This window comes from Macaca nemestrina, chromosome 2, assembly GCF_043159975.1.
Source record: "Macaca nemestrina isolate mMacNem1 chromosome 2, mMacNem.hap1, whole genome shotgun sequence".
NCBI lineage: Eukaryota > Metazoa > Chordata > Mammalia > Primates > Cercopithecidae > Macaca > Macaca nemestrina.
The window spans coordinates 110,058,621-110,086,238 of record NC_092126.1 but is presented as its reverse complement, the minus strand read 5'-3'; the positions used below and the strand labels follow the sequence as shown (position 1 = coordinate 110,086,238).

The 27,618-nt window shown below is 58.1% G+C and overlaps 2 protein-coding genes across 6 annotated transcripts in view; one reads left to right on the top strand and one right to left on the bottom strand.

The window, feature by feature from the left end:
• LOC105480366 (transmembrane inner ear) overlaps positions 1–4,615 on the bottom strand; it is a 17,609-nt gene extending 12,994 nt beyond the window's left edge. The window contains exon 1 of the mRNA XM_071091566.1: positions 4,452–4,615. The gene's annotated coding sequence lies outside the window, so the exon portion shown is untranslated. The remainder of the gene's footprint in view (positions 1–4,451) is intronic.
• Positions 4,187–27,618, top strand: LOC105480367 (ALS2 C-terminal like). 5 transcript variants are annotated; one of them, XM_011739068.2, is made up of 26 exons: positions 4,187–4,249; positions 8,446–8,573; positions 9,626–9,824; positions 10,234–10,299; positions 10,771–10,936; positions 11,480–11,611; positions 12,283–12,402; positions 13,878–13,936; positions 14,074–14,140; positions 14,591–14,787; positions 15,797–15,862; positions 16,290–16,388; positions 16,480–16,641; positions 17,346–17,457; positions 18,598–18,675; positions 19,504–19,634; positions 20,863–21,036; positions 21,148–21,244; positions 21,484–21,641; positions 22,198–22,266; positions 23,164–23,337; positions 24,538–24,580; positions 26,006–26,067; positions 26,174–26,323; positions 26,627–26,723; positions 27,146–27,618. In XM_011739068.2, the coding sequence occupies exons 2-26, from the start codon at positions 8,471–8,473 to the stop codon at positions 27,224–27,226; spliced, it is 2,862 nt and encodes a 953-aa protein (XP_011737370.2). In that variant the 5' UTR covers positions 4,187–4,249; positions 8,446–8,470; the 3' UTR covers positions 27,227–27,618. The 5 variants fall into 5 exon arrangements, 4 of the variants coding, with proteins under 4 accessions (XP_011737370.2, XP_011737374.2, XP_011737372.2 ...); XM_011739070.3 differs by lacking the exon at positions 4,187–4,249 and adding an exon at positions 4,299–4,315; XM_011739069.2 differs by lacking the exon at positions 4,187–4,249 and adding an exon at positions 4,385–4,402.

Below are 27,618 nucleotides of genomic sequence, written 5' to 3'. Positions count from 1 at the left end.
CTAGTATTAAACACCACGTTAAGGCGAACATCCTGAAAGTTGAAAACTCTCTCAAACTGTATCTTTTCCTCTGCACGTACACCAACACAACAATCATCCACACAGAAGTCTTCTGTGATCAAATGTGTGGGTTTTTCCCCTAAACGCCAAGCAGCAGACACCAACTGAGTGCCTTCCAATTCAATTCTGATAGGATCTACCTGGAGATAGTGTCAGATCCCACAGATTGAGGCCTCAGTTCCCAAGACTACCCACCCAGCCCCAAGACACTAGTCCAGTCTGGCCTCTGGAACTTCTGACCAAGCGGCTTCACGTTGGGGTTCCTACAACCTCCTCTTTGGGCTTCATTTGCTGGAGTAGGTCACAGAACTCAGGGAAGCACTGACTTACTTTTACTGGTTTACTGTAAAGGGTATTACAAAGGATACAGGTGAAGAGATGCATAGGGTGAGATATGGAGGAAGGGATGTGGAGCTTCCACACCCTCCTGGGCATGCCACCCAGCCTCCGCATGTTCAGCCATTTGGAAGCCCTCTGAACCCTGTCCTCCTGGGGTTTAGGGAGGCTTCATGACATCTGCATTCCTTCCTCCCAGAGTACAGGACAGGACACTCTCTGCGGAGAATCTTAAGATTCACAATCAGAAAGGTGCAGGAAGATAAGGGTCCTGGCTTGGGGCAGGCGAAAGCAGGGCAGGAGAAGGTCAGAGAGATTCCGTTTCCTGGGGCCTGCCCTGAGGCCCAACACATTATAGCCAAAGACTGTAACAAGGGCAATGGGAGCTATGAGCCAGGAGCTGAGGATGAAAATCAGTACCTAACACCACATGGGTTTTTTTCCCCCCATCTTTGAGGGACTTTACATCTCTGAGGGCTTTTCAGTAAGGAATTTAAGTTCATAGAGGGTTTATGCCCTGCCTATGGTCACACAGGAACTATGGCCTCCAACTCAGCCTTTGCCTCCAACCCAGGGCACTGCCCAGTGTCCAGTGCTGTTTCTGCTCTTAGGAGGACCTCATCTTAGGAGGCCCCCACATCCCTCTGCACCCCAAAATCAGTTGGGCCCATCATATCTGGAGTTGGGGAGCTCTGGACTCCAAGTCCTCCAGCCTTGATCCCTGGAAGACAGTGTCCCCTCCATACATGGTGCTGTGAATGCTGGCCTGCAGAACCCTGCTTCTCCCTCCTGTACTATTTTTAGCTCCTGTGAGTTTCCTGTAGGGACCCAGTCCAGCCTCCAGGGCCTCTGGATTGGAAGCTGTGAGCAAGGCAGGGGGTAGTGCCCAGAGGACCCTGTGGAATGTTGTCTCCTGGAGCCTGAAACTCCAGGGCTTAAGGTTTAGCTCTGGGGAAGCTGGGGGTAGGAAATGGGGACCCCCTAGTCACAAAGCTAGGCTAGGATCCAGGGACTCAGCCTAGGGTGGGGGCGGGAGCTGGGCAGCCTAGGCCTGTGCCACAGCAGCTCGGGCCTGCTGGGAGTTGGCTATCCCTGACCTCACTGGCCCCAGGCTCAGCTCAGAATAGCTGTGGGGCTTGGCCAGGCCTGCACCAGACCTGCGTGTGCTTGAGCATGTGCCTTGTGTACTAAGGCACTGGTGCACACGGGAGTGCGTGTGCATTATGCATGCAGCTTTGTGTGTGACTGGGTGTGAATCTCGATGGCTCCAGAATCACAGGTGCCATTCACATACGTGTGTGTTCCCTGGAGCAGTGTGCAGGTCTGTGTCCCTGCGGATGGGCACACGATCTGCACACACGTGCCTAGGGCCGCCACTAGAGTTGTGCAACTTGGAGTCCTTACCAGTGGGTTCAGTGGTAGATGGGTTCATGTGGACTGTGGAATTGTATCTGTGTGCAGTGAGTGTGGGTCGATGTATACACATCTGTGGTAGGATTGGCCAGGGGCCCTTGGCTGTGTTGCAGGGGACTGAAGGCAGGTGGACTCAGCAGAGGCTGTCCTTTGGGCACTACCAGAGGCCTTACCTGACCCCAAGCCAAGAATGAGCTGGAAGAGAGGCTGGGCAGGTCTTGCCCCATTTAGCAGATAGGAAAACTGGGCTTGCAGTGTCCATGAGGTCACACAGGGAATGGGGGAAGGACTGGCCTGCTGCCCAGAGCTCAGTCAGCCTTCCCATACCCCTAGATGTGGCTGAACAGGAAGTCTGGACTCTAGGGAGGAAGCCGTGGGAGCCCTTCCCTTCCTGCTTGAGCCCAGGCAGCACTGCCTTCCCTCAGCTGCACGTGCAGATGATGAGAGTGAGGCCCAGAGACACCTAGCGTAAGATCAGATCTGTCCTGCTCAGGGCCCTGCCCCACCTGCCCCTATCTGTCACAAGCAGTGAGGCCATATGCTCCTCCTGAGGCCATGGCCTCTCTCCAGCCCTTGCCTCCCTCCCAAGCCCCAGGGATGCCTGGTGGCCCATACCCATGCTCTAGGGGACCCATAGATCCTCTAAACCGTGCTCATCCCTGAAGGAGCCCCTTGAACCCACCATACCCCTCCTCTGAGTCCCACATAACCTGAGAAGGAGGTGCAGGTAAGATATTTCACCAGCAGGGGCACTGAGCCACAGAGAGGCCGCACACTGCCTGTGATCACACAGTAAGAGGAAGGCAGCACAAGGCCCCATACCAGGTCTCTTTCCAGAATGTTCTGCTACCTCCCACTGCCCCACAGGCACACAGAGTCTCCGAGGCCTGTTTAGAACCTGAAGCCTCAGTTCATTCCACCTGCTGGGGTGGTGGCTCTGCCAGGCTGTGCTGTAGACTCAGGGAGCCAAGTGCCTCAGCAGACAGTCCTGCAGGCCATCAGGGCTGTGAAGGGGGGTGGGGGCCAAGGTCCGGAGCCTGGGGGTGGAGGGCATGGGGAGGGGAGGCTTTCCCAGAGGGCCAGAGGGGACACCTCACTCACCAGAGGCCTCCTTTGTGGCAGCCCCCACCCACCAACACAGCAACACCTCTACCAGAGGAGCAGGGCCTTTGGGAGTGGAGCCCCTCAGGCAGCAGGGGGTGCAGGAGGGGGCAAGAAAACAAGGCTGAAAAGGGGGAGGCCAGAGCTAGGGCGGGCCTTGGCTGTGTGCGGAGGGATGGAGAAGCAGGAAGGGGGGGCTCTGCGTGACGGGGACCCAGGAAGAGAGCAATGTGGGGTAAGAGGGTGAGGTCGTGCGGCCTGCAGTCACTCAGGCAAGGGTCCCAGGCCGGAAACCCTCCAAACCTAGGGTGATGGGCAGCTTGGCAGATGGTAAACTCCCACCTGGCAATAACCCAAGGGAGCCAGGGGATGAGGTTGGCAGGCCCCAGGCCCCCATTTACCTCCACTGGGGGGGTCTTCAGCCTGGCAGGATGGGGGATGCCTCCCACCTCCCCAGTAGGGGGCTCAGTAGGGGGCTGGTGGGCCACCCTTTCTGCTTTTCCACAGCCGTCTTGGACCCTGAGCCTTCTCCTCATTGGAACCTGGGTGCCACTGACAGCAGTGGGTGACTAGCCTGGTGGCCAGAGGGGGACCAGGCCGCTGACGGGGTCCTTCTTTGTTACAGGTTTCAACTATGCTCCCTCCCGCTCCCGGGGAGTCTGTCCCAGACGTCTTCAGTCACCCTTTCCAAGGTCTCAGCCCTTCGCACAAAACACACCCGGCCGGCTTCATGCTCTGCTAGGCCTGTTCAGACTCAGGAGTGGGGAGGAAAGGGGACTTCCCCAAGGTCGCACAAGAGGGGCGGCACCCAGGCCTCTATCGGCTCCAAGTTCCACGAACCCACACAGCGCTCCGCGTGTGCCGGCTTCTGTGACTCAGGGCAGACCGGGGAGGTCACGGGGCTGCACCACAGGCTCGCAGAGCGACTGACTGGCGGGGCGAGGTGGTGGCGCGGCGGCGGCCTCAGAGCCTTGCAGGGGAAGCGGGGCGCGAGAGGCGAGCCTGAGTATGCGCGTGGGTGCCTAGGGGGCGGAGGGGTCAAGTCTCCCACTTTTCCTCCCCGCGCCGGATCCCAGGGGCCTCCGCATCCCGGGGGACACCAGAGGGAGACCTCAGGAGAGACTTGGGGCGGGGGACGGATCAATGCCGCGCGCCACCTCCTCCGTGGCCCGCCGGTGGCCTCCGCAACTCCAGAACAGCACCCGGAGGCGGGGCGGGGCGGGGAGGGGCGGGGCTGGGCTGGGCTGGGCGAAGGGGGCGGGGCTGGCAGGGGGCAGGGTGGGGGTGCGAGCTAGGAGCCGCGCGAGCACTCCAGGCGCGGGGCGACCACAGCGCTCAGGTAAGGGCGCGACGGAGGGCGCGCGTCTGCGGACCGGTGTCTGTGCTCCACGCTTAGCCAGTCCAGGTGGGGGCTCCCGCCTCTTGGCTGCCGCGGTCCCCGCCCAGCTCCTTGGTCCCAGCGGCAGTCATCCCCCGGCCGTCCGAATCCCTCGTAAGACCCCCCTCGGTCCCCGCGGGGCTCACAGCGTCGTCCTCCTTACCTGGCTGCTAGCCGGCTCGGGTTTGGGGCAGCGCCCCAGGCCTGACCTGAGCCATGGTGCCAGGGCCACGGGGCCCCAGCCAGCAGGAGAGACTGCCAGGAGGAGGTGACGCCGGCTGGTTAGGGCGGAAGGGCCCGACCCGGGATTCCAGGAGGTGGCCTTTTCGCATGGGAGTGGCATGGCAAATGCCTGGCGGCTGGAACAGGAGCTCGGGTCTGGGAAACTCCAGCGACTGAGTGTGTGCCTGGGCAGGGAGAGGAAGGGAAGCTGGGACATATGCGACAGCAGGGAGGGGTGCTTGCCTAGGACAAGAGGCTTGGAGCCACCGAGGGGCCGGGGAAGGGTGCAGCGAGGAGAGGCGAGCATGAGACTGAGGGATCAGGTGTGACAGTTCAGTGCCCCCTCCCTTGGGCAGTGCGTCTCTCTACTGTCCCCCACTGGGCACCAGATAACGAAGGGGCTTCCACAGCAGCCCATGAAAAAGCCTCCACAGAAGGCAGAACTTCCCTGCCTGTTCAGACCAGGAAATACCAGAGTGAGTGAGTGTCATGACAAGGTGTGTCAGGGACCTGAGGAGCCAGGCCTGGGAGAGGACAGGGGAGGCCCCAGTGACCCTGCCCCGGAGGGACCTAGCGTGGACAGAGGCCAGGAATGCAGAGGAGAGACCAGGTCTGGCTACTGGTTAGAGTGCCACAGGGGCAGCCGCTGACTCACCTGGGCACGCCGTGACTGGCCAGTTCTGTCCTCACCCCGCCCAACCCCACCCCACTCCGTGGGGAGCATCAGGGCTGCCTGAAGATAGCTATGAGGCAGGGCCCTGCCAGGATCTTGCTCTGTGCCTCAGGTGAGTTGCCCAACCTCTCTGAGCCATCTAGCTAGCTGAACCTGGTGGGCTGGAGCCAGAGGTCTGGGTCTGAGCCCTGCACAAGTTCTACAGATACCGTCTCTGGGCCCTCCCATTGTTCCTGGGCCTCTGTTTCCCTGTCTGTACATTGGGCACAGCCTGCCACTAAGGAACTTTTGAACTGGAGAGAGGGAGAGGGTGAGGAAGTCATGCCCTTGACTGGAAGGGGGAAGCTTAGGGATGGGACATGGGTTGGGGAGGGGGTACTCCTGCAGGACCCTCCTCATATTAAGGTTCAGCACCTCCTCCTCCTGCCCTGCAAATGTGCACACTCATGCACATTCACGCTGCCTCACCCCTGCACTTACGCTCTCCTCATCACTTTCAGGATGAAGCCCCAGACTCCCTAGCCTGGGAGCTGGGCCCCTCAGGGTCACCTAACTAGAATCCCAGCTTCCACCACAGCCTTCCCCCCACCCACTGCCTTACCAGCCAGGCTTAACTTCTGCCCATTCCTCTGGGTGGTGTGACTCAGTTTCCCAGGGTTAGAGATCCCTTTGGGGCCACAGATGTGGAAGACTCCCAGATTAACAGTTGCCAACTTGAGTCTGGAGGACTCACCCCAGTAGTCGTAGGCTGCTTTGTGGGGTGCGGAGTCTAAGGACCAGATCCCCACACCCAGAGAAGCCCCCTTCCACCTGTTTGTCCTTTTGAGGGGAGACTTAAGTAGTTTGAAAAGCTGTGATCTGCTTTGGCTGGGTGCAGGGGCTCACGCCTGTAATCCCAGAGCTTTGGGAGGCCAAGATGGGATGATCACTTGAGGCCAGGAGTTCAAGACCAGCCTGGTCAACATAGTGAGATCCCATCTCTAAAAAAACAAAACAAGACAAAATAGAAAGAAATACAAATAATAAGAAAAAAATGCTGTGATCTTGTTGAACTCCCATTTCATAGAGGGGTGGCTGAGGTACGGAGAGGAGTAAGGCTGTGGATAAGTTGAGGCATGACCAGGGCTGAGCAGCCAGGTGAGGGCTGCTCCTGGGGGAGCAGCTGAGACTGAGCAGTGGGGACAAGGGACAGGAAGCCTGAGGAGGAGGGGCTGTCTCCAGGGTCAGAGAGCTCCTTGCCAAGGTATGGTGTCAGCTGGGGTCGTGGTGCTGGCCTCCCAGAGAGTGTAGGGATGTTGGTGTTCAAGTCTTCCTAACAGCGAGTTATTTACTGCAGTATCTTTTCAACTTGCACTGATCTGGTTCCTGGTCTGCATCTCCCGTCCTAGCCTCACCCTTTCTTCCACCTCCCCAACCAGCCTTGGATATCCTCACCTCTTAGCTTAGACCCCAGCTGACTGCCAGCTAAGAGTGGAAAAGTCATCCCCAAAGGGCCTTTCCATTCCAGCACTTTCGGGAGACATGGGTGAGAGTTAGGTGGGCCTGGCTGCACCCCTGTTCCCTTGGTTGGGCTTTCATGGTCTGCCTGAACTGACCTGGAGCCCCCTGTGTCCTGGGGGCCTGGGTCTGCCTCAGGGGCCCACAGAGGGAGAAGAAGCTGCAGCACAGAAGTTGCAGCTGGGTGTCTGGTGGCTTCCACTTCCTGCCTCTCCCTCTGCAGCCTCACCCTCCGAAGCAGCAGTAGCAGGAAAGGTGGGGCAGGAATGCCTGGCCTGGGCCCTTGGCCAGAGCTCTGAGGGACCCGCCCCACTCCATTCCAGAGCCAATTCACTGGGAGTTGTAGGCTCTGCCAGGGGCCTGGGATGCCCCCATGGCACTCTCGGGGCGGGCTGGCGAGGGGAGGGCTGAGACCCCTTCCCATTCACCCTTTTAGGTCTGCCTGTGTCACCTGCCCATCATTGACTGCCCTGATTATGTCCCCTGCCCCACACAGATTGGCTAACTCCAAAGCCCAGCATGTCAGAGACAAGGAGAGAGACAGTCTGTGGGTCTTGGGCTAAAAGACCCTGTAACTCTCTGCCCCAGATACCTGATCAGGTCATTTGGGCAGATGAACTTTGCCAAGTGAGGGTACCAGGGTCTGGTGGGGGAGGGCTTTGTGGAGTAGAGGCTATAGCCTGGCTGTGGGGGTGGGTTTGAGCCCAGGCTTCTCTTCGCCCCTTCTTTTAGGCAGGACACCACATTCCCAGGTGATTCCTGCCTAATTGGAAGGTCCCTCTCACTCCAGGGCAGAAAATCTCAAGGCTCAAGCCCACCTGCCCACCCCAAGGGCCCCCATCCATCCAGCAGGCACCCCTTCCGGGTGGATGGTTGTGATCAGTGATCCCTCTGTCTGGTTGGGGGACCATGGAGGGTCCAGGCTCCTATCCACATTGAACTCTGTCTCACTGCCTGGCACCATCTCCTCTGCAACTGTCATATGTTTATTCCCCCAAATGTTACTTTGGATCCCATCATTACCTTGCTCTAAAGTCTTCCATGGCTGTCCATGGGCGACTGAGGCACAGCGAAGCTGTGGTCCTTTGGGGTGCTGCTTGGTGGGCCACCCTCAGAGGCTGGTCCCTCACACCCATGAGCCTTTACTCTCAGGGTTCCCCCACTTGCCTGCTGGGTCCTCCCTTCCTTTTCATTTCTTGACCATCCTTTGTGGCTCTAGCAGGAGGCCTCCAGACTCCCCCATACCTCCAAAACTTTCCTTGCGTACACAGCCCTGTTGGGTGACAAGGAGTCCTGAACCACGGGCTAGAGGACAAGGCTGGGCTCCTCTGACAGCCTGGCCCTGTTTATAGAGACTGCAGAATCCCTGAGGGGAGACTTGATGGAAAGGGGCCAAGAACAGGGCACCACTAACACTACCCTGGGCACTTGGGATCCATGGTGGGTATTTGAGCAGAGGAAGGAGCAGGCCAAACTGGGCTTAAAGAACATCTACCCTTTGGGGAAGAAAGGGTTGCTTCCCTTGGCAGCTCTGAGCTCTGTCTCTCCTTTACGGACCCCTCATCTTTCATCAGCTGGGCCCAGGCAGGGAGCAAGGCAGGGGTCAGTGGCCAGTCTGGGAGCTCCCCTTTGTGGTGATATGGGCTCACTGCTGAGTTCTGATATGGGTGGTCATGGACCTTGCTTCTGGGCACCCTGCCTGAGAGGATGGGCACTGGCCTTGCTCCTGCCCGTGCTATCTAGCTGTAACCTGTGCCCTACACAGGAGGCCCTGAGTCTGACACCCGGCCATGTGCAACCCTGAGGAGGCAGCCCTGCTGAGGCTGGAGGAGGTCTTCTCAGCCACCCTCGCCCGTGTCAACAGCTATGTCCTCCAGCCCCTCCTCCCAGCCGGTGAGTCTAGGCTCTGTAGTGGGGAGGGAAGGGCACTGAGGAATGATCCCAGGGACAAGAGTCCTACCTTGTTGGACTCGCTGAGCCACAGCTTTCTCAGCCTCAAATAGGAGTGGTGACACCTGGTATCAGCATCTTCTGATGGAGGTGGTGCGATCTCGGCTCACTGCAACCTCTGCCTCCCAGGTTCAAGCGATTCTTGTGCCTCAGCCTTCTGAGTAGCTAGGATTACAGATGCCTGCCACCATATCTGGCTAATTTTCATATTTTTAGTAGAGACGGGGGTTTTACCATATTGGCCAGGCTGGTCTCGAACTCCTGACCTCAAGTGATCTGCCCGCTTCAGCCTTTCAAAGTGCTGGGATTATAGGCATGAACCACTGCACCAGGTCAGACTGCTCCTTTCTTAAAGGAACCCTGAGGGGCCAGGCCATGAACCTACCTGTAGCCCAGACCAGGCTGTGCAAAGAGATGGAATTCCTCCTCTCCCAGGGTAAAAGACTGGAGACTGCCGTTTGCTTGAATTTTCATCTTGCTCCCACCTAGGGCACCTGGTGGTGCTGGGAGGGGAACAAGACTGACTGGAACCCAGGATGCCTAGGTTTTACTTCCAGCTTAGGTCTCACTTGTGAGGCCTTGGTCAGGTGCCTCTGTGCATCTGTGAAATGGCAGAGGACTGTGTGACCCTGTGGACTCCACATTCTGGATCTGAGGAGTCCAGGATGAGGAAGCCCAGAGCTGGGGAGGAATTTGTGTATGTACTTAGTTCCCTGAGGATGTCAGGTCAGGGGTGTCCCTGTTGAGTGAGGAGGTGGGTATGCACCCCTATTTCCTCCTCGAGGGTGCTGCCCACTGCTCCAGCCTGCCCTTCCCCTGCTCAGCTTTAGGCTTCACCAATTCTGTCCTGCGGATCCCAGGGATGCAGACCCGGCCACAGCTACAGGGCTGGCCGGGGCTGGTGGCCCTCATGTGAACACCTGGGGCTTCTGCATGTTCCCCGGGAGATAGAGCCCACGTCCTCCACTCACAGTGTGCCTTTGCTCCTGCCCCAGCTCCAGAGCCCTCAGATCCCTGGGGCAGAGAGTGCCTGCGGCTCTTGCAACAGCTGCACAAGAGCTCCCAGCAACTCTGGGAGGTGACGGAGGAAAGTCTGCACTCACTGCAGGAGAGGCTGCGCCACCCCGACTCCACCGGTCTGGAGTCCCTGCTGCTGCTGCGAGATGCTGACCGTGTACTGCAGGCCCACATAGAGTAAGACCACTGGAGGTGGGGCTGGGGCTCAGCCCTGGTGTCAGAGTGCCACCTGGCATTAAGGTTCACCTGGGGGTGGGGCTCACATGGATCAGGGTTCAGGCAAAGGTTTGGGCTCGGTCCATTGTTGGTGCTCACCTGGGGTCAGCCTCACCTGGGCTTGGGTGTTCACCTGACAGCAGGCTCAGACACTCCAGACCTGAGGCTTGGGGCCTCCCAGGGAAGAAAGACTGTATGTTAGGTCTTGTTGGCCCAGGAGTCAAGGTCTCCAGTGCCCAGAGCCAGGCCACTGTCTGGGCCCTCAGGGCTGCAACTGATTAGTGGGTGGGATCTGGGGATCCCAGGGACCAGGGGCTTAGGTCTGGGGCTGAGGACTGGGTTTGCAGGGTGTTCCCTGTGCTGCCTGCAGGTACATCGAATCCTACACAAGCTGCATGGTGGTGCAGGCCTTCCAGAAGGCAGCAAAGAGGAGAAGGTGAGCACAGGGCTGGTGCAGTGGCCCCTGATGGGGCGGGAGTGCCTGAGTGAGGGTGGGGTCAGGGAAGCCCCCTCCCCAGAGCAGTGGGTGTCACAGTCCACGACTCATCCTGGAGGACTCCTGGCTCTACAAGTCTGCACAGATCCACACTGGAAGAGAAAGAGGGAAGGCCCAGTGAGGCCAGGAACAGAATCCAGACCCACTCCAGCTGGGCTGGCCTTGGGGCGGGGAAGGAGGGGCGTCCCTTCAGGGTGGATGGTTGTGATCAGCAATCCCTTCATACTCTGAGATATTGCTCCTAAACCTGTGAGGGTAACTCGGGTACTGTGTTCATCTGACAGGGTAGAGGTTTTTGAGCCTGGGGCTGGCCTTGGGGTCTGGGGGGATTAGCTGGGGCAGGGAGGTGGTGGTGTGGATGCAGGAATGGAGGAAGGGGTGAAGGTGGTGTGTGGCCCTCTCTACACACAGCGAGTATTGGCGGGGCCAGCGGAAGGCGCTGCGGCAGCTGTTGTCAGGTGTGAGCTCAGAGGGCTCGGTGGGTGCGTCGCCGGGCCAGGCCCTCCACCAGCCACTCACCCATCACGTGCAACAGTACGTGCTCCTCCTGCTGAGCCTCGGGGACACCATTGGGGAGGTAGGTACCAAGGGCAGCAGCATGTGGGGAAGCCGAGGGAAGGGAGGGATAGAGCCCAGACTCAGGGGACTCAGCCTGTACTCAGGAACCCTAGTACAAGAAGGACTCAGCCATGCTGGGGGATGGGAGAGAGTTGAGGGAGTTACAGTCCTGTCCTGGGGTTTCCAGGGGACATGGGGGACATGGTCCAGCCCTGAGGAGGGGGTCCGAAGACATGGTTCTGCCCGAGGGAATCTTAGTGGGTGACAGCACTGCCCTTCCCTGCGGTGTCTGAGGCACGTGGCCCTGCCCTGGTAGAGCCAGCAGAGACCCAGAGAGCAGGGGTAGAATCATGTCCTGGGAGTGAGGACACGTGGGCCCAGGGCTGAGCTGGGGAAGCACCTTCGTATTCTACCCACTGCCCCACCAGCAGAAGAGGAGCTGTCAGGGAGAAAAGGGCAAAGTCTGGCCTAGATTCAGGCCTCTCAACCAGCCGGGACCAGGACTGGGCTAGGGAAGATTCCAATAAGCTCCCCGCTCACTGGCTGCCCTGTCCCCCTTCAGCATCACCCAACCCAGGAGCTGGTGGTGAACGCAGTCACCCTCTTTGGGAACCTGCAGTCCTTCATGAAGCAGGCGTTGGACCAGGCTGCAGCCACACAGGCTCTCTGGCACACCCTGAGAGGCCGGCCGAGGGTGAGTTGGGGGCCTGAGGGGCAGTTAGGGAGGGGGGTCCTTTTTGGGCATGGAGCTGTTGGGGGCCTTGAGCTGCTTGCTGTATTCTCCGGGTCTCAGTTTCCCCATATGGAAGGGGGAGTGATGGCTGAAGCAGGAGGCCGTAAGGTCCCTCTGTCCAGCCATTCTTATCTGTCTGCTGAGCATGTCCTGGGCCAGGCCCTGACCTGGCCTAGGGAACAGGCAATCAGCAGATTGCCTCTTGCCTGGGGATGTCACCGATCACACCCTTGCGTCGCTGCCCACCACAGCATGAATTGCCCCTGCAGGGAGGAGAGTCCCCTGGGCCCTGAGACTTGGACCTGGTGTGGAGAATTAGGAGACTAGGTGGAGGAATGAGAATTGCGGAAGGGAGGCAGGGGTGGCCGAGTACTGGGAGAGGACTGATAGGGGAATGGCTGGGACCATGGCACAGAGGTGTGGGAGGGGGACACTGAAGCTTCATGAGAGCCAGGAATGTATAATCAGTGCATTTCTGTCCATCACTGACCCAGTGCATTTCTGTCCATCACTCCAGGTCTCCTGGAGGGGGTCTGTCGGGGGTGCCTGGGGTACAGGGGGAGGTGGCAGAGTGGCTGCCAGTTTGCAGGAAGAGGTGCCTAAGCCTTGTACTGTCCTCTTTGCCCCACCAGGATGTGCTCTGCACCCCTGCTCACAGACTCCTTCAGGACAGCCAGGACATACCCGTGACGGTCGCACCGCTGCGGGCTGAGCGTGTGCTGCTCTTTGATGATGCCCTCGTCCTGCTGCAGGTTGGGGTGGGGCTGACCCGAGGTCTTAGGGCCACAGTAGGGTTCTGGGGTCTGGTCGGAAAAGGAGCAGGAGAGGGGCACGCTACTGGGACTGAGAACGTGGGCTTGGAGGGATAGTCAGGGACAGAAAGGCATTGTGTTGGGGAGGGGCAGTCCACTGGAGCTGTCCCCAGAGGAGCATGGGCTGAATGGAAATTCGGTCCAAGATTTGTCCCGGCTTCAACCCTTCCCATCTGGTGTCCTTGGTTACATGTCTTCACCTTCGTTTTCCCATCTGGAATGTGGGGGTCATTATTAGTGAGTTTGTTCTACAGTAGACACCAGACAACTCTTAGTTCCCTTTGTACTCAAATAAGAGAGGAACCCCAGACAGGAAGTCATGGGTGACTGAGGGGTGACTAAGGAGGGCTGGATGAGAAGGCTTCTAGAGAAAAGTACCCCACAGGAGCAGTGCCTGGGCTTTCAGCATTGTGGAAGTCAGGAGGGAGCCAGGCCTGGGGCTGGGAATTGTTACATGGCCAGTCACCAACTCTGGCTCATCCCCCTGAAATCATGTTGTCCTGGTGAGGTCCACAGCACTGTCTTCTCTGCCCCTTAGAAGGTTGGCCTGGAGCCCACTTGCAGACAGGTGGCGGGGGCCCGGCAGGAAGCTGCTGCCCAGCTTAGACCTGTGTCCCCTGAAGCCTGATTTTGGGGTTGGTTCTGATTTAGTTTGAATTCCCCTCCACTCCCAACTTCACACTCTGCTCCAGTACACTGATGAGCTACTGTCCCTTCCCTGTGCTAGCCCTCTCCGACCGCTGGACCTTTGAACATGCTGTTGTGTCTGGTGGGCCATCTCTTGTCCATGGCCTGCTGCTGGCAAGCTCCTCCTCACCCCTCAGGCCTGGGCCTCCCACCTCGTCCCTGTCCTGGTATGGAGCAGTGATTGGCCTGACTGGGCCGGGCAGGAAGTTGCTACACAAAATCTTCCCATAGGAAGGGGCTTTTTTTCTGGCTCTCAGATCAGGATGGCATTCCAGGTAGAAGGAACAGCAGGAGCAAAGGTTCACAGTGAGGAGAGGTCGGGGCAAGCTCGTGAAGGTGTGATTGCGGAGTGGCGGTGACGGCGTGGTGGTCTGTGAGGTCTCAAATGTTAGGCTCAGCAGTGTCTCAACCCCCAGGTAGTAGGAGCCGTAGAGAGGTTTCCAGCAGGGGTTGACCAGTTCCCAGCTTCATTTCCAGACCACTCTGGTGGCCACAGGGGGCTAGAGGCTGTTTCTGAGTTACTGGTCAAGCCCTGGGGTGGAAGGGACATGGAGCAGCTGTCCCTGAGGTGGGGAGCAAGCCAGGGGGGAGAGGGACTCAGTGCTGGACGTGCTGGGCAGAATAGCCTCGGTGGCCATGCAGGGTTGAGCTTGGGGCAAGCCTGGGCCAGAGGATAGGTAAGCATCTGGCCTGGGCTCCGAATGACGCCTGTGTCCGTCCTCTTCCAGGGCCACAACGTCCACACCTTTGATCTGAAGCTGGTGTGGGTGGATCCTGAGCAGGACGGGTGAGCGACCCCCTTGGCTGACACCCCAGACCTTCCCTTTACCCCCATGACACCTGCCCACACCCTGGTACTCTGGCTTGGGCCCCTCCACCTTTCTGGACAGAGCTGGGGCCTACTCGTCACCTCCATCTGTCTAGGTGCACATTTCACCTCCTCACGCCTGAAGAACAGTTCTCCTTTTGTGCCAAGGACTCCCAGGGCCAGGTGAGTGTGGGTGAGCTGCGAACTGCGGGAGTGGGGTCACAGGACAGGGTAGGAAGAGGGCAGAAGTGTGCAACCCTGCAGGGCCCCACAGGAGTGCTGGCGAGTGTCTGGCAGGCCTCTGGGGACCTGGTGAGAGGAAATTGGGGTCAGGCATTAGAATGCCAAAAAGAACAGGGTATTTTTCTTTCTAAAGACAGAATTTGGTCCTGTGTTGATCCCTACCCTGAGGTCTTGTTTGTCCTCTGGGCAGGCCCTGCAACTGCAGAGGAGGATCTCAGGCTGGGTGGGGGCCCCAGAGGGCAGCAGGGAGCAGTTGAAGGGCCCCCCAGGTGACAAAACGGAGTGGGGGTGGAGGGTGGAGGGGTGGTACCTGGAGCTACCCCAGAAGGCTTCTTGGAGGGAAAGCCTCCAGCAGCAGTGATCCCTTCCCCGTGTTCCCCCTCCCACCAGGCAGTCTGGCAGTGGAAGGTGACCCAGGCCGTTCGCCAGGTCCTGCGTGGGAAGAAGGACTTCCCTGTGCTGGGGGCTGGCCTGGAGCCCTCCCAGCCTCCTGCCTGCCGCTGTGCAGAATATACCTTCCGCGCAGAGGGCCGGCTTTGCCAGGCCACCTATGAGGGCGAGTGGTGCAGGGCCCGGCCCCACGGCAAGTGAGTGGCTGGAGCTCTGGGTGGCAAGGTGGGGCTCTGTGGGGGCGGGGGCAGAGAGCAGCACACAAACCTGTCTCAGGACATGCACCAGGAGCAGTTACTCTCTGTGGACAGTCAATTCTCAGACTGCCTTGTAAGTCGCCTCAGACTAGGCCTGGCCCAGAGACGGTCTGTGCCAAATAAAGTCTTGATGGTGACACTAGAGGACAAGGGGCAGCAACCATGCCCTGGCCTTAGAGCCTGCAGGTGCCATTCCATTCTTAGGAGGGTGGGAGAATAATTCTCACATCCGTACCGGATTGTCTGGTGGTGGTGAAATGGCTTGCACACATTCTATCGCCGTCGGTCCTCATAAAGACGCTCTGTATGGAGTGCTTTTACCCATTTCATAGGTACAGACACTGAGGCCCAGTGATGGGCATGACCTGCCCAAGGTCTCAGGGCAAATGATGGGGTCAGTCGGCCTCAATCACAGGTCTGTGTGACCCCATAGACAGGCAAGCCTTTACAGAGCATGTGGCCCCACCCCATGCCACAGTTGGAAAAACAGACCCAGAGAGCAGAAGGGACTCACAAGGCTACACTCTCAAGCACCTCTGCTAGTTTCTAATACCCTGCCTCCTTTCAGAAAGGGCTTGAGACGACTTATGAACAGAGGGACAGAAAAAACACAGAAATGGGGAGAAGGATGGTGGAAACCCCACTGACTAGCATTCAACTTGAGCTTGATGCTTAGCTCTGAGCTTCCTGTTGGTCAAGGGAAAAAGGGAACCTAGATGTCTCCAGGGCTTTCCCTATGGGATGTGTGGTGAGTGTGCCCCATGAGGCTGCTGGTACAGTTAGGCCAGGAGTAGAAAAGGGCTAAAGGGGCTTTCTGCAGGGGATGTTTGGAGCTCAGACAAGAGGGCTGGGCTGGTGCAGAGAGCCCAGTCCAAGGGAAGAGAAAGGGAGGGTGTCTGAGAAAGTAGGTGGCTGAGGTTGCTGAGGGATGGGTTCCACTGTGTTCCAGGGGAACCCTGAAATGGCCGGATGGGCGGAATCACGTGGGGAATTTCTGCCAGGGCCTGGAGCATGGGTAAGGCTGGCTGGGGCTGCTGCTGGGAGGCTTGTGGTGGGGGGTGAGTGCTTTCCTCCCCTGCTGTGGTCGCCAGCCCGGCCCCATCCTGAATTCCCAAACCTCAAGCAGGAACTTAGAGACAATCTGGTCCGGCCCGCCTCACTGTACAAAAGGGGAACCGAGGCCCTGAATAGGGGGCCGGTCTGAGCTCGAGGTCATGAGGGAGTGGTACAGGCCAAAAGGTGCTCTATGGTGCCCGGGGACAGGCTGAAGGGAGGGGTCCTGACAGGGGACCTTTGAAGAACAGGAAGACTGAGGGCCTCTGAGAGTCTCCCTATTGTCCGGAAGGCTCCTTGGGGGCCGGGATGCTCCTGGGTGGCATGGAGTAGGTGTGATGGGCGTCTCAGGTCAGGGCTGATCCCCATCCCCACAACCATGCTGTCAGATTCGGCATCCGCCTGCTGCCGCAGGCCTCTGAGGACAGGTTCGACTGTTACAAGTGCCACTGGCGAGAAGGCAGCATGTGCGGCTACGGCATCTGTGAGTAAGTGACCCTGGCTGGGGGCTCGCGGGATGGGCCCATCCTCTGGGCCGAGCTCCATGAGGCAGAGTTCGCTGTTGATGGCCCTCCCCAGGTACAGCACCGATGAGGTGTACAAGGGCTACTTCCAGGAGGGCCTGCGGCACGGATTTGGGGTCCTTGAGAGTGGTCCACAGGCCCCCCAGCCCTTCAGGTACACGGGCCACTGGGAGAGGGGCCAGAGGAGCGGCTATGGCATCGAGGAGGATAGTGACAGGTGAGCGCCCTGCAGCCCCCACTCCCAGGGCGGAGGGATGGACAGGGCCCTCACAGACCAGATTGTTGCAGGACACAGGCTCCCGTTTGTCCTCCGCTGTGTCTCTCTTAAGCCCCTCACTTCCCCTCCAGTCCCTCGGTTGCCACGGAGGCTCAGGCTGAGGGAATCCTGGTCACGCTGACTGCAGGGTCACCCCCGCCCCTCACCCCTCCTCATGGTGTTGGACAGGCATTTCTGACCCCCTACTCTGTCACGTCTAAAAACTGCAGCCCTTGCTGGCTCTCTGGTCTGTGTGATAAAGCCCTGGATCCTTGGCCTGGCAATCACGGCCTTGCCTGCTTCTCTAACCTCACCCCAGCTGCGTTTCCTATGCACCCCTCCAGCCTTTCTGGACCACTGAAGTCCCCACGTATCCATCACATGCTCCTGCCTCCATGGCTTTGCATACACTCCTATTCCACCTGTCCTTCCTGCCGCCTCCACAGAGAAGCCTCCCAGATGCCCTTCCCAGGCTGCCTGCCTCCCTCCTCCACCCTCTGTTCCTCTTAGGGGTCCTGACCCCTCTGACCTTGTGTCTGTTGAGTGGATTCAGGTGATGTCACTGCCCCTTATCTGCACTCCCTGCCGCCCCGTGCCAGCAGAGTGCCCAGGAGGTGCATGGGAATGAGTCTGATCCAACTCTGGCCACATTCCTCTCCCTGCAGAGGCGAGCGCTACATCGGCATGTGGCAGGCTGGTCAGCGCCATGGCCCGGGGGTCGTGGTCACCCAGGCAGGTGTCTGCTACCAGGGCACCTTCCAGGCAGACAAGACGGTGGTGAGCAGAGTGTGTCCTGGGCTACCCCTCTCTTTGCACCCCACTCCCGCTGGGGGCCCTGAGGCTGAGCTGAGGCTTTTCAGGGAGGGATGGGAAAGGGGGCTGTGTTCCTGGGTGCTGGAGGGAGCCAGAACCTGGGCAGGAAGCCAGCTCTGCCACGCCCCTCCCCTGGCCCTGGCCAGTCCCTGCTCTGCATGACCTTGGTTTCCCCATCAGCGACTCAGGTTAAGAATACTTACCATAGACTCAATGAACTAGCAAGAATCGAGTGCTTACTCGTGATGATGCATTAGCTGACATTCATAGAGTCCTAACTTGACACCTGGCTCTGGGCTAAGCTCCCACCCTGATCCTGTGGGATCCTCCCAAGAGCCCTGCAGGTTGATGTCATTATTATCCCCAGTGTGTCCCTAGTGAATGACAAATGAGAGGCTCAGAGGGATCAGAGGACCTGCTCCATGTCACCTTCACTGAGTGGCAGAGCTGACACTCACACCCTGGTCTGCTGAGCCTCGCCGCTGAGCCTGGGACTCCCACGTTTGCCTCACCCATACCCTTCCAGGTGCTTGGGGAATGTGGGGCTCTGGCTGATGGCTGCTCTTGTTATTACTGTCTGTTGGTTTGTTTATGCTCTACTTCATTCTCGAAAGGATTGAAGGAGGCCTTCAAGGAAAGAGGAAGAAAAGGGAAGAATAAGTACGCAAAATAGATTTGGAAATAAGCTGAATACTAATTGTATCCCTTTCGGCTCTGAGCTTCCTAGCAGCCCATGGGGCAAGGGAGCCTGGTCAGCTCTGCCATTCCCAGGGCCAGTGACAAGCAGGGAAGCAGGAATGTTTCAGAGAAAGCCCCACATTTCTTGAGCTCCCAAGGGCTTCCTGAAGAAGCCACTGGGGTGAGGAACCAGGGTAGAGGGTGTCATTTGGGGAAATCCACGGATGGGGTCCATGGGGCTGGTGCTCAGCAGGCCAAAGGCTAGAGTCCTAATTAGGTACAGTCCTGTGGGGCATGATGAGGCTCAGGGCCCCTTTCCCCATGTGTCAGGGCACACCTCCCTTCTTTTGCCATCTGTCTCCACCCTGAGTTTCCTGGCCCTTCCTCACCCACTGTTTCTACCCTCCCTGGCTTCCTCTTCCCAAGGGTCCAGGCATCCTCCTCTCTGAAGACGACTCCCTGTATGAGGGCACCTTCACCAGGGACCTGACCCTCATGGGGAAGGTGAGGACCACCGAGGCCCCGCTCCACACCCTGCTGAGGCCTTGGCTGGGGTCTGTAATCTCCCCACTCGGACTCAGGGCTGGGGGTACAGGCAGATGGGGGAGCAGGCAGGGGAAGGCCTGTCACACCTCCCTGAGAGCCAAGGTGTGAGCACAGTGACTGCACCCTGCCACAGAGTTGCGATTGATTCTGGAGTGAGGTGAGAGGGGACCAGTGGCCTTGCCTGCTATCCAGAGGGTACTGGCTGTGTCCCCCTGTACCCTCCTAGTTCAGAATACATGCCCTCCACCAGCACCAGTGACTGGAGCAACTGTCCCTGGAGGCACTGGCCTTCATTGTGTGCCTCCCTGAGCTGACCCAGGAGAGGGCAATGTGTCCCCGCTGGGGCCTTTGGAAATGTAGGGGTCGTTTTGGTTTCATAATGACTGGAGCAAAGGGGTGGAGATTGGGTTGCTATGAATGGCACAGCCCCATGCGGCGAGACACCTCCCTCCTCAGGCGTTGCCTGTCCCTGGGCTTACTCCCACCCCAGCCCCTCAGTGGTGGTCTCCCCACTCTTGCCTGTGAATCCCTTCTCCATCCCTCTCCTCTTCCTACCTCAGAGGCGAGCTAGCCCCTGAGACGTGGGCACAGCTGTTGGTATGGGGGCTCTGGCAGGTGTAGAGGATTATGAACCCCTCAGTGTGGGGCAGCTTGAATGGATGGCGGGAAGCCTGCTCCTCAGTCTTTAGCCTCTCTGACACTGATGGACAGGCATGTGGCCTGTCACGATTGACTGGAAGGGTAACTGGGCAGACAGACATCCCTGCTCCTTCTCCTGACTCCCAGGGCAAGGTCACCTTCCCCAATGGCTTCACCTTGGAGGGCTCGTTTGGCAGTGGGGCAGGGAGAGGACTGCACACACAGGGTGTGCTGGACACAGCTGCCCTCCCACCGGACCCGAGCAGCACCTGCAAGAGGTGAGTGCCTGGCCCCTGTGGCTCTGGGCCTATCTGGGGATATGTCTGTGTTTCTACCCCAAGGACTCACATCTCATCAGAGGGGCCTTTTTGCACCCCCCTCTTAGCACTCTAGAGAGTCCAGAGACCGCAGGGTGTACAACTCCAGTCAGAGACTTGGAATCAGGGGCTGTGTGGATATAATGCTGTACACCACAAAACTGTAGGAAAAATATTATTTGTAGGCTTTGCTTAGGTACTGCTTTTTTTTTTTTTTTTTTTGTCTCGAAAGAATACAATACGGTTTACAAACCAAACATACAGGAAAAAAAATATAGAAAATAAGAGCATGTGTTAACCTTAAAAGAAAGGGATAGGCAAACATGTCCTACAGCATTTACAACTGATCATTAAGCCTGGCTCTGAGTTTCCTGGCAGCCAAGGTAAAGAAGGAAACTTGCTAAGTGGAATCACAGGCATTATCAAGGAGTATTTGAGAGGAGGATAGATTTCTTTTCCTCTAGGGACAGAGTTCCTTCTTGGAAAACGGTTGCTGTTGTTGCATCTATTGAGGAAGACTCAGTATTGCACAGAGGAAGGAATCTGTGTGGGTGGCAGTTCTAATGAGAAGTGGTCCCAGGCAGCATTTCAGGTGTAGGGAGGGAGTATAGTTGACTACTTGGCCCGCTGTCCCTGCATGCTGCTTCTCCCTGACAGCAGGAGCTGAGAGTGGACAGCAGTCCCTAGGGGCAGGCCCCAGCCCAGGTGTGGGTGTGGGCTGCGTGTAGCCTACAAGCATGACACTGGAGTGCAGGGCTCCATTAGACACATGCAGCCAGGCCCCAGCCTGTTGGCCACGGTAGGAAGGAACTGGCTGTAAGGGAGGGCAGAGAGGGATGTCTTGGAGGGGAATCCCAGACTTCGGGCACTGGTCTCTCTTGGGCCAAGACCCACTCTCTGGCTTGGCCTTCAGATCTGCACACCTTTCTGTCTCCATCTTTCCAGGATTCCATATGCTTCTGTGTCTCTTCTGGTCGCAGGGTAGATTCTCTCTGTCCCTTTCTCTGCTGCTCTTCCTCCTGCAGCTGTGGAGGTCAGCCCCCTCTGCATGGTTCAATCCATCCACCCTTCCTGGGGCTTGATCCTGGGCCAGGCTGGTACCCCACCCCTCCAAGGGCCTGGGCAGAGTCCTGCCTACCTCAGCTCCATCTCTCCCTGCCCCATCACCCACCCTCCATCCCCATCACAGGCAGCTGGGCGTGGGTGCCTTCCCTGTGGAAAGCCGCTGGCAGGGAGTCTACAGGCCCTTCCGGGACTTTGTGTGTGCTGGCTGCCCCAGGGACCTGCAGGAGGCCCTGCTGGGCTTCGACGTGCAGAGCTCCAGGGAGCTGCGCAGGTCTCAGGATTACCTGTGCTGCGAGAGGTGAGGCCGAGCTGCGTGCACATGCACAGGTCAGGGTGGGCTGGGGAGGGCTTCCTGCGGGGAGGGAGCTGGGCACAAGTGTGGGTAAGGGACGCTGTGTGTGGTGCCCAGGACCCACCCCGAGGACAGTGTGGGCAGTATGGAAGACATCCTGGAGGAGCTGCTACAGCACCGGGAACCCAAGGCCCTGCAGCCGTACCTCAGGAAGGTGAGAACCCTGCCAGGGTGGCCAAGGGGGTGACATTCTCACTGCCCCTGGTGGGGAAGGGCTCCGATTTTTCATAGCAGGGTGCTGACTGAAGGGGACAGGCCTGTGGGTCCCTTGTCCTCAGAGGGCCTCGATGTTCCCATCTATGAGATAGGAGAAGTGTCGGGAGGCTGGTGTGGGCATGCCGTGCTCCAGACCCTGGCACTTAGTCTCTCTCCATTGTCTACGCACTGGCCCAGGCTCTGAGCAACTCACTGCACCCTCTGGGAAAGCTGCTCCGGACACTGATGCTAACCTTCCAGGCTACCTACGCGGGTGTCGGGGCCAATAAGCACCTGCAGGAGCTGGCCCAGGAGGAGGTGAAGCAGCATGCCCGCGAACTCTGGGCTGCCTACAGGTGAGCTCGGTGGCACATGGGACAGCCACTGCCCTGTGACACCAGTCCGCCCTTTCCAGGCATCAGTTCTGCCTTGAATCTGGGAGGAATGCCAGGTGTCTGATTCAACAACAAACCAGACCCTTGGTCAGTGTGCAGCTGCTGGGCAAAGGGGTTAGAGGGTGCAGCAAAGGCCTAGCTGCAGCCCTCAGCTAGAGTCCAAGTCCCAACCAGGCCCTGGGCTGACTCTGACCCCGGGCACTCTCACCCCATTGTAGGCTGAGCTTGACCCTAGACTCGGAACACACCTGCAGTCCCAGGCTGGGCTGTGACCCCATGAAACACTGCAAATAGAAGCCTTAGATGCTATAGTTCCTTCTGCTGCTGGGGTTCCAGGCTTCTCAGGCTACCATCCTGGAGCTCCAACCTTCTAACTTCTGTGGTTTGAGAGGATGAACCCTACAGGCCGTGTCCACAGTTCTGAGACGCTGCCTGCTCTTGCCTTTGTTGACTGGCAGTGGAGCTCCAGTTCTGTGGGAGGTGGCAGCCACACCATTTCTCTCTCCTTGGCTCACAGGGGTCTGCTTCGAGTTGCCTTACAGCGCAAGGGCCAGGCCCTGGAGGAAGATGAAGACACAGAGACAAGGTGACTGGCCCAGGCCTCCTTGAGGCCTGCCGAGTCCAGGGAGGCCTCATGCGTCTGCTCCTAGGACCTCCCTTGGGGAAAGAGGTGCTTCTGGGGAAGTGCTGGGCATTCACTCTATTGACCAAGCACTCTGCATTGATCGTTTGTGGATTAGAATGACCCATGACCTCTGTTCTGTGAGGAACCAGAGGGAGGGGGCACTGCTACAATACACTGAATGCATCTTTATTCTAAATGTATGATCCCAATCTCATCTTTCCCATGCAGAGGGTGAGTAGCTCCCCGAGGCACCCTCTTCTCCCTGCACACAGATGGGGAAACCAAGGGCTGGTAGGGATGAGTCTGAGGTTATATAGGAGTTAGGTGGGTCATTAAATCTGTCTCCCCCTATCCCTGGAGCAAACCTTACAATTTGCCTTTAGGTTCCAGACCTGAAGATGTTCCTGATCAGAGAGGCCTTCCTGTCACTGCATTGCAGGAGAGGGGAGATGGGGTTAGACATTAGGGAGAACTCCCCGCCTGGAGTCCTAGCACAGCAAACCAGGAGGTGGAACTGAATCAGCCTGGAATGGCTGCTGAGAGCTTCGCTGCAAGTTGCTGGCCCATCTGGGGCCCTGGTTTTCTTTCAGTCAAATGGGGATCAAACTCCTGTCCCACCTGCCGTCTTGGTTGTCAAAGTCAAAGGAGGGAATGAAGTTATGAATTGAATTGGGCAAATCATGGCTGAGAACAGGCTTGGAAAAGGTTTTCTGGGGAGGAGGAGGCTGGAGGCTGGAGAGGAGGCTAGAGGCCGGGACACTGTTTGTTGTGGAGCTAGGAGCTCTTTGAGAGGTGACTCCTAGTAGTAATCCTAGACCCCACCTTGCTCATCCCAACCTGTTCCGGTCTCCCCATCAGAGACCTCCAGGTACATGGATTGGTGCTGCCCCTCATGCTGCCCAGCTTCTACTCAGAGCTCTTCACGCTCTACCTGCTGCTTCATGAGCGGGAGGACAGCTTCTACAGCCAGGGCATCGCCAACCTGAGCCTCTTTCCCGATACCCAACTGCTGGAGTTCCTGGATGTGCAGAAGTAAGCCTTCCCTCCCCCTGTGCCGTGTTAGCCAGGACTCTGGCATAGCAGATGACACAGACTCGACTCAGATTGTCTTCAACCTAAAGGTAGGGCTGGGGTTGATAGGTTCATGTACCCACCAAGTTCTAAGCTTATGCATTCAGCTGTGGCTGGATCTAGGTGTTCAACTGAACGACAGAGGGAAGCACTTTCCATTTCTCTCTGTTGGTCCTTCTCAGGCTGCCCCTTGTGGTGACAAACACCATAAGCACCAACCTCTCAAGGTTTATACCCTCCCAGCTCCACTCCCAGAGTCCCCACAGAGGAGCTGGCATTGCCTTCCAACAGCTTCCACAGAGCCCCTGAGGTCCCTTGCTGGCTCAGCTTGGGTCTTGAGCCCACCCCTGAATGCCAGCCGTGATTGACCAGGCCTGCCTGAATATCCACTGCTGAGGCTGGGGCAAGATCACCTGCTCTGAGCACTTTGCTGAGAGTAGGGGAGAGGAGGTCCCTCAGGGGAAACCGAAGACTGCTCTGGGTGCAAGTCGGGAGGTGTTTACCACACCCCAGGGCCTCCCTTCCACCCTCAGTCTCCAAAACGTCCTTTCTCTTCAGTGTCCCATCTATCCATTGATGCCACAAGTGACCCCACTGTCCCCATTAGAGGGCATGGGCACTCTCTCTGCTCCCACATCCAGGTCTCCTTTGTTACACAGGGATGGTGCTTCCCACCCACCCTGCAAATCCCTGTTTCTTCCTCTATCTTAGTGACTGTGTCCTGCATCTGACCAGCCACCAGCCTAGAGACCTGGCTGCCAGTGCTTCCCAAGCGTGCCCCACCTCCCTCACCGCCTCAGTGTCGCTTCCCCACACCAGCCTCCAGCTCTGCCGTGTGAGGGCTGCATCCCCCTGCTCACGGCCCTGTGCTGGCTTGGCAGAGCCTCCTGGATGGAGTGCAGTCTCTTCAGCCCTCCCTCTCTGCTGGTCACCATGACCTGGCTCATACAAGCCCCTGGGCTACCCTTACCTCCCCGGAGCTTCTGGAGTGCTGCCTTCTCCAGGAATCCTTCCATCCTTCCCATGACCTGAACTGACCTCCTTCCCCTTTCTAGGACCCAGCTCTGCTGGGGGACACAGTGGCACAGGGAATTTGCCCTCTGACCTCACATTCTGCCCCTTGTCCAGGCAAAGCTTCCTGTCTCACTTTTTCGATTTCAGGCACCTGTGGCCCCTCAAGGACCTCACGCTGACGAGCAATCAGGTGAGAGGGAGGCCAGAATCCCAAGCCAGGGGCCCCCAGAGGTCCTGCAGGCTTTGAGGAGCCCTTTGCCTCATGATTGCTGGGCGGAGGCTGCAGAGGAGCTGGGGAGGGGCAGGGTGGGTTGGGAGGAGACACCGTCATTCTGACTTCCCAGTGTGGTGGAGGTAAGCTGTTGGCTTATAACCACCGGGCTCAAACATAGGTTTTTACCTGGCTGTGTGACCGTGTGCAAGAGGCTCGTGCACTGTGCCTCAGTTGCCTCATCAGTAAAAGGGAGCCAACACTAGAACAACTTCCAAATTCTTAATTACTTTATTTATGTTTCGAGAAAAAGTCTCACTTTGTCGCCCAGGTTAGAATGCAGTGGTGTGATCTCGGCTCACTGCAACCTCCGCCTCCTGGGTTTAAGTGATTATCCTGCCTCAGCCTCCTGAGTAGCTGGAATTATAGGTGTCTGCCAGGTGCCCACTACCATGCCCAGCTAATTTTTATATTTTTAGTAGAGACAGGGTTTCATCATGTTGGCCAGGCTGGTCTCAAACTCCTGACCTCAAGTGATCTGCCTGCCTCGGCCTCCCAAAGTGCTGGGATTACAAGCGTGAGCCACAGCACCTGGCCTTTATTTATTTATCTTTTGAGATGGAGTCTTGCTCTGTCATCCAGGCTGGAGTGCAGTGGCATAATCTCGGCTCACTGCAACCTCTGCTTCCCAGGTGGAAGTAATTCTCCTGCCTCAGCCCCCCGAGTAGCTGGGATTACAGACACGTGCCACCACGCCTGGCTAATTTTTATATTTTTGGTAGAGACAGGATTTCACCATGTTGGCCAGGCTTGTCTCAAACTCCTGACCTCAGGTGATCCGCCCGCCTCGGCCTCCCAAAGTGGTGGGATTACAGGCGTGAGCCACGGCACTTGGCCAGAACCACCTCAAAATTGTTGTGAGGGTGAAGTGGGCACATGAGGCAGCTGTTTTCAAAATTTGTCTGCCAGGCTGGCAGCATCAGGATCATCTGGGAACCTGTTAGGAAAGCAGATTCTTGGACCTGCCTCAGACCTACCGAGTCAGAAGCGCAGGGAGTGGGTCCAGGAACCTGTGTTTCACCAAGCCCTTGGGTTTGAGAACCATCAACATAGGCACTCAGAACTGGGCGGCACCCAGCGGCCAGTGCCTGTTATGATTATTATCTTCTTCTCCGTTTGGATCCTCCCAACCTCCTGGAGACTATTCCCCCCCGTTTTATGGTTGCACAAACTGAAGCCCATAGTGGAGCTGTGATCTGGCCTGGGTCACTCAGGCCTCAGGGTGGGGCTAAAGCTGGCAGTGAAGGGGAGGGTGGCAGGGGACTCAGGCCCGGCCCTGGGAAGGAGGGGATGTCAGAGCTGGGGGGCCATGGCCTCATCCAGCCCACTCCCTCCACCATGCAGAGGTACTCCCTGGTCAGGGACAAGTGTTTCCTGTCAGCCACCGAGTGCCTGCAGAAGATCATGTGAGTGTGAGCCGTAGTGGCTTGGGGATCTGGAGGCAGAGTGTGGGGTGCTCCTGGTTGGGACTGAACCAAGGTCCTTGACCTGGAGCCAGCTACCCTGCTGCAGGACCACGGTGGACCCACGGGAGAAGCTGGAGGTGCTGGAGAGGACATACGGGGAAATTGAGGGCACGGTGTCGCGGGTGCTGGGCCGGGAGTACAAGCTGCCCATGGACGACCTGCTGCCGCTTCTCATCTATGTGGTGTCGCGCGCCCGGTGAAGCAGACAGGCTGGGAACTGGGGGTGCAGGGCAGGGGCAGGGTCCTACCCCCACCATGATATCCTCTGACACCTCTGAACCCCAGGGTTGTTTATGGATGCAGCTTCTCTCAGTACAGATGGGGAAGCTAAGGCCCAGAAAAGGGAGGGTCCCAGCCAGGGTGCTGGGGTGCTAGAGGCGGAGTGAGAACCACGCCCCAGGTGTCCAGCCATCCTGGCCAGGGCTCCTTCCCCAGCTGCCTGTCCATGACAGCCCTCTTCTTTTCTCCTTCGATCTCTTGGTGGGACGGTATTCTCCAGAATTCAGCACCTGGGAGCCGAGATCCACCTGATCCGTGACATGATGGACCCCAACCACACAGGAGGCCTGTATGACTTCCTGCTCACGGCCTTGGAGGTGAGGCACAGGGGCTGTGGGCCGAGGTGGAAATGCCCTGGCCCTGGGGCAGACCCTTTTCCCTTCCCAGACATCATGGCACCATCGTGGGAGGGAGCTCAAATTCACAGCTCATGTGCGACTCTGGGAAGGGTCCTCACAGTGTCCCTGATCCTGCTCTTATTAAAGGAGCCAGGGAGGGGTCCCACAGTGCATCCCAGCCCTGGGGACCCTGTGGCCATGATTGCTCCAGGCTGCGTTCCCAAGTACAGTGGGAGAGGAAGGGCCCCATTTTCCTCGCAGACCGTGGCTGAGGAATGAGTTGGAGACACGCCTCCTCTGGGTTGGGAGGTGGGTGCACATAGCTATTGGGCCCTAGATCCTGTGCATGTGGTTGGGATCAGGCAGGTCAGCTGGCCCCAGCCTTGCCTCTCTCCCGCCAGTCCTGTTATGAGCACATCCAGAAAGAAGACATGAGGCTGCACCGCTTACCTGGCCACTGGCACTCCAGGGAGCTCTGGTAGCTTGGCCTTTCCTGGACAGACTGCAGAGCTGAGCAGGGCATTGCTGGCCCATCCCTCGTTACCCAAGGCAAAGGGCAGGACAGGCCCTTGGAAGTAGCTCTTGGAGGAGATGAGTATTTTGTTTTGCACAGGAAGATGCTGCTGCTGCCCTGACTGGGATGAGGGTGAGGGGTGATGGGTGTGGCCCTGGACGTGGTGGTTTTCCCTTGGCCACTAGCCCATCTCCAATGACCCCTAAATCTGCAGCATGGTGCTGCAGGGGTGAGGAGCCCCTGGCTTCTCTTAGCTTGAGCCTTTATCCCAAGTTGCAGAGCCTCTCTGGGCCTCAGTGCTGCCATCTGTAAATGGTGGAGTGAGTACGCTGTAAAGGACCTTCTATCCATTTTGCTGAA

Bases quoted from the DNA above. Each gene is read 5' to 3' on its own strand.
- LOC105480367 (XM_011739068.2), top strand. From the start codon at position 8,471: ATGTGCAACCCTGAGGAGGCAGCCCTGCTGAGGCTGGAGGAGGTCTTC. The intron at 13,937-14,073 runs GTGAGCGACCCC...CCATCTGTCTAG, and splicing joins GTGGATCCTGAGCAGGACGG to GTGCACATTTCACCTCCTCA. The intron at 21,245-21,483 runs GTGAGAACCCTG...GCACTGGCCCAG, and splicing joins TGCAGCCGTACCTCAGGAAG to GCTCTGAGCAACTCACTGCA.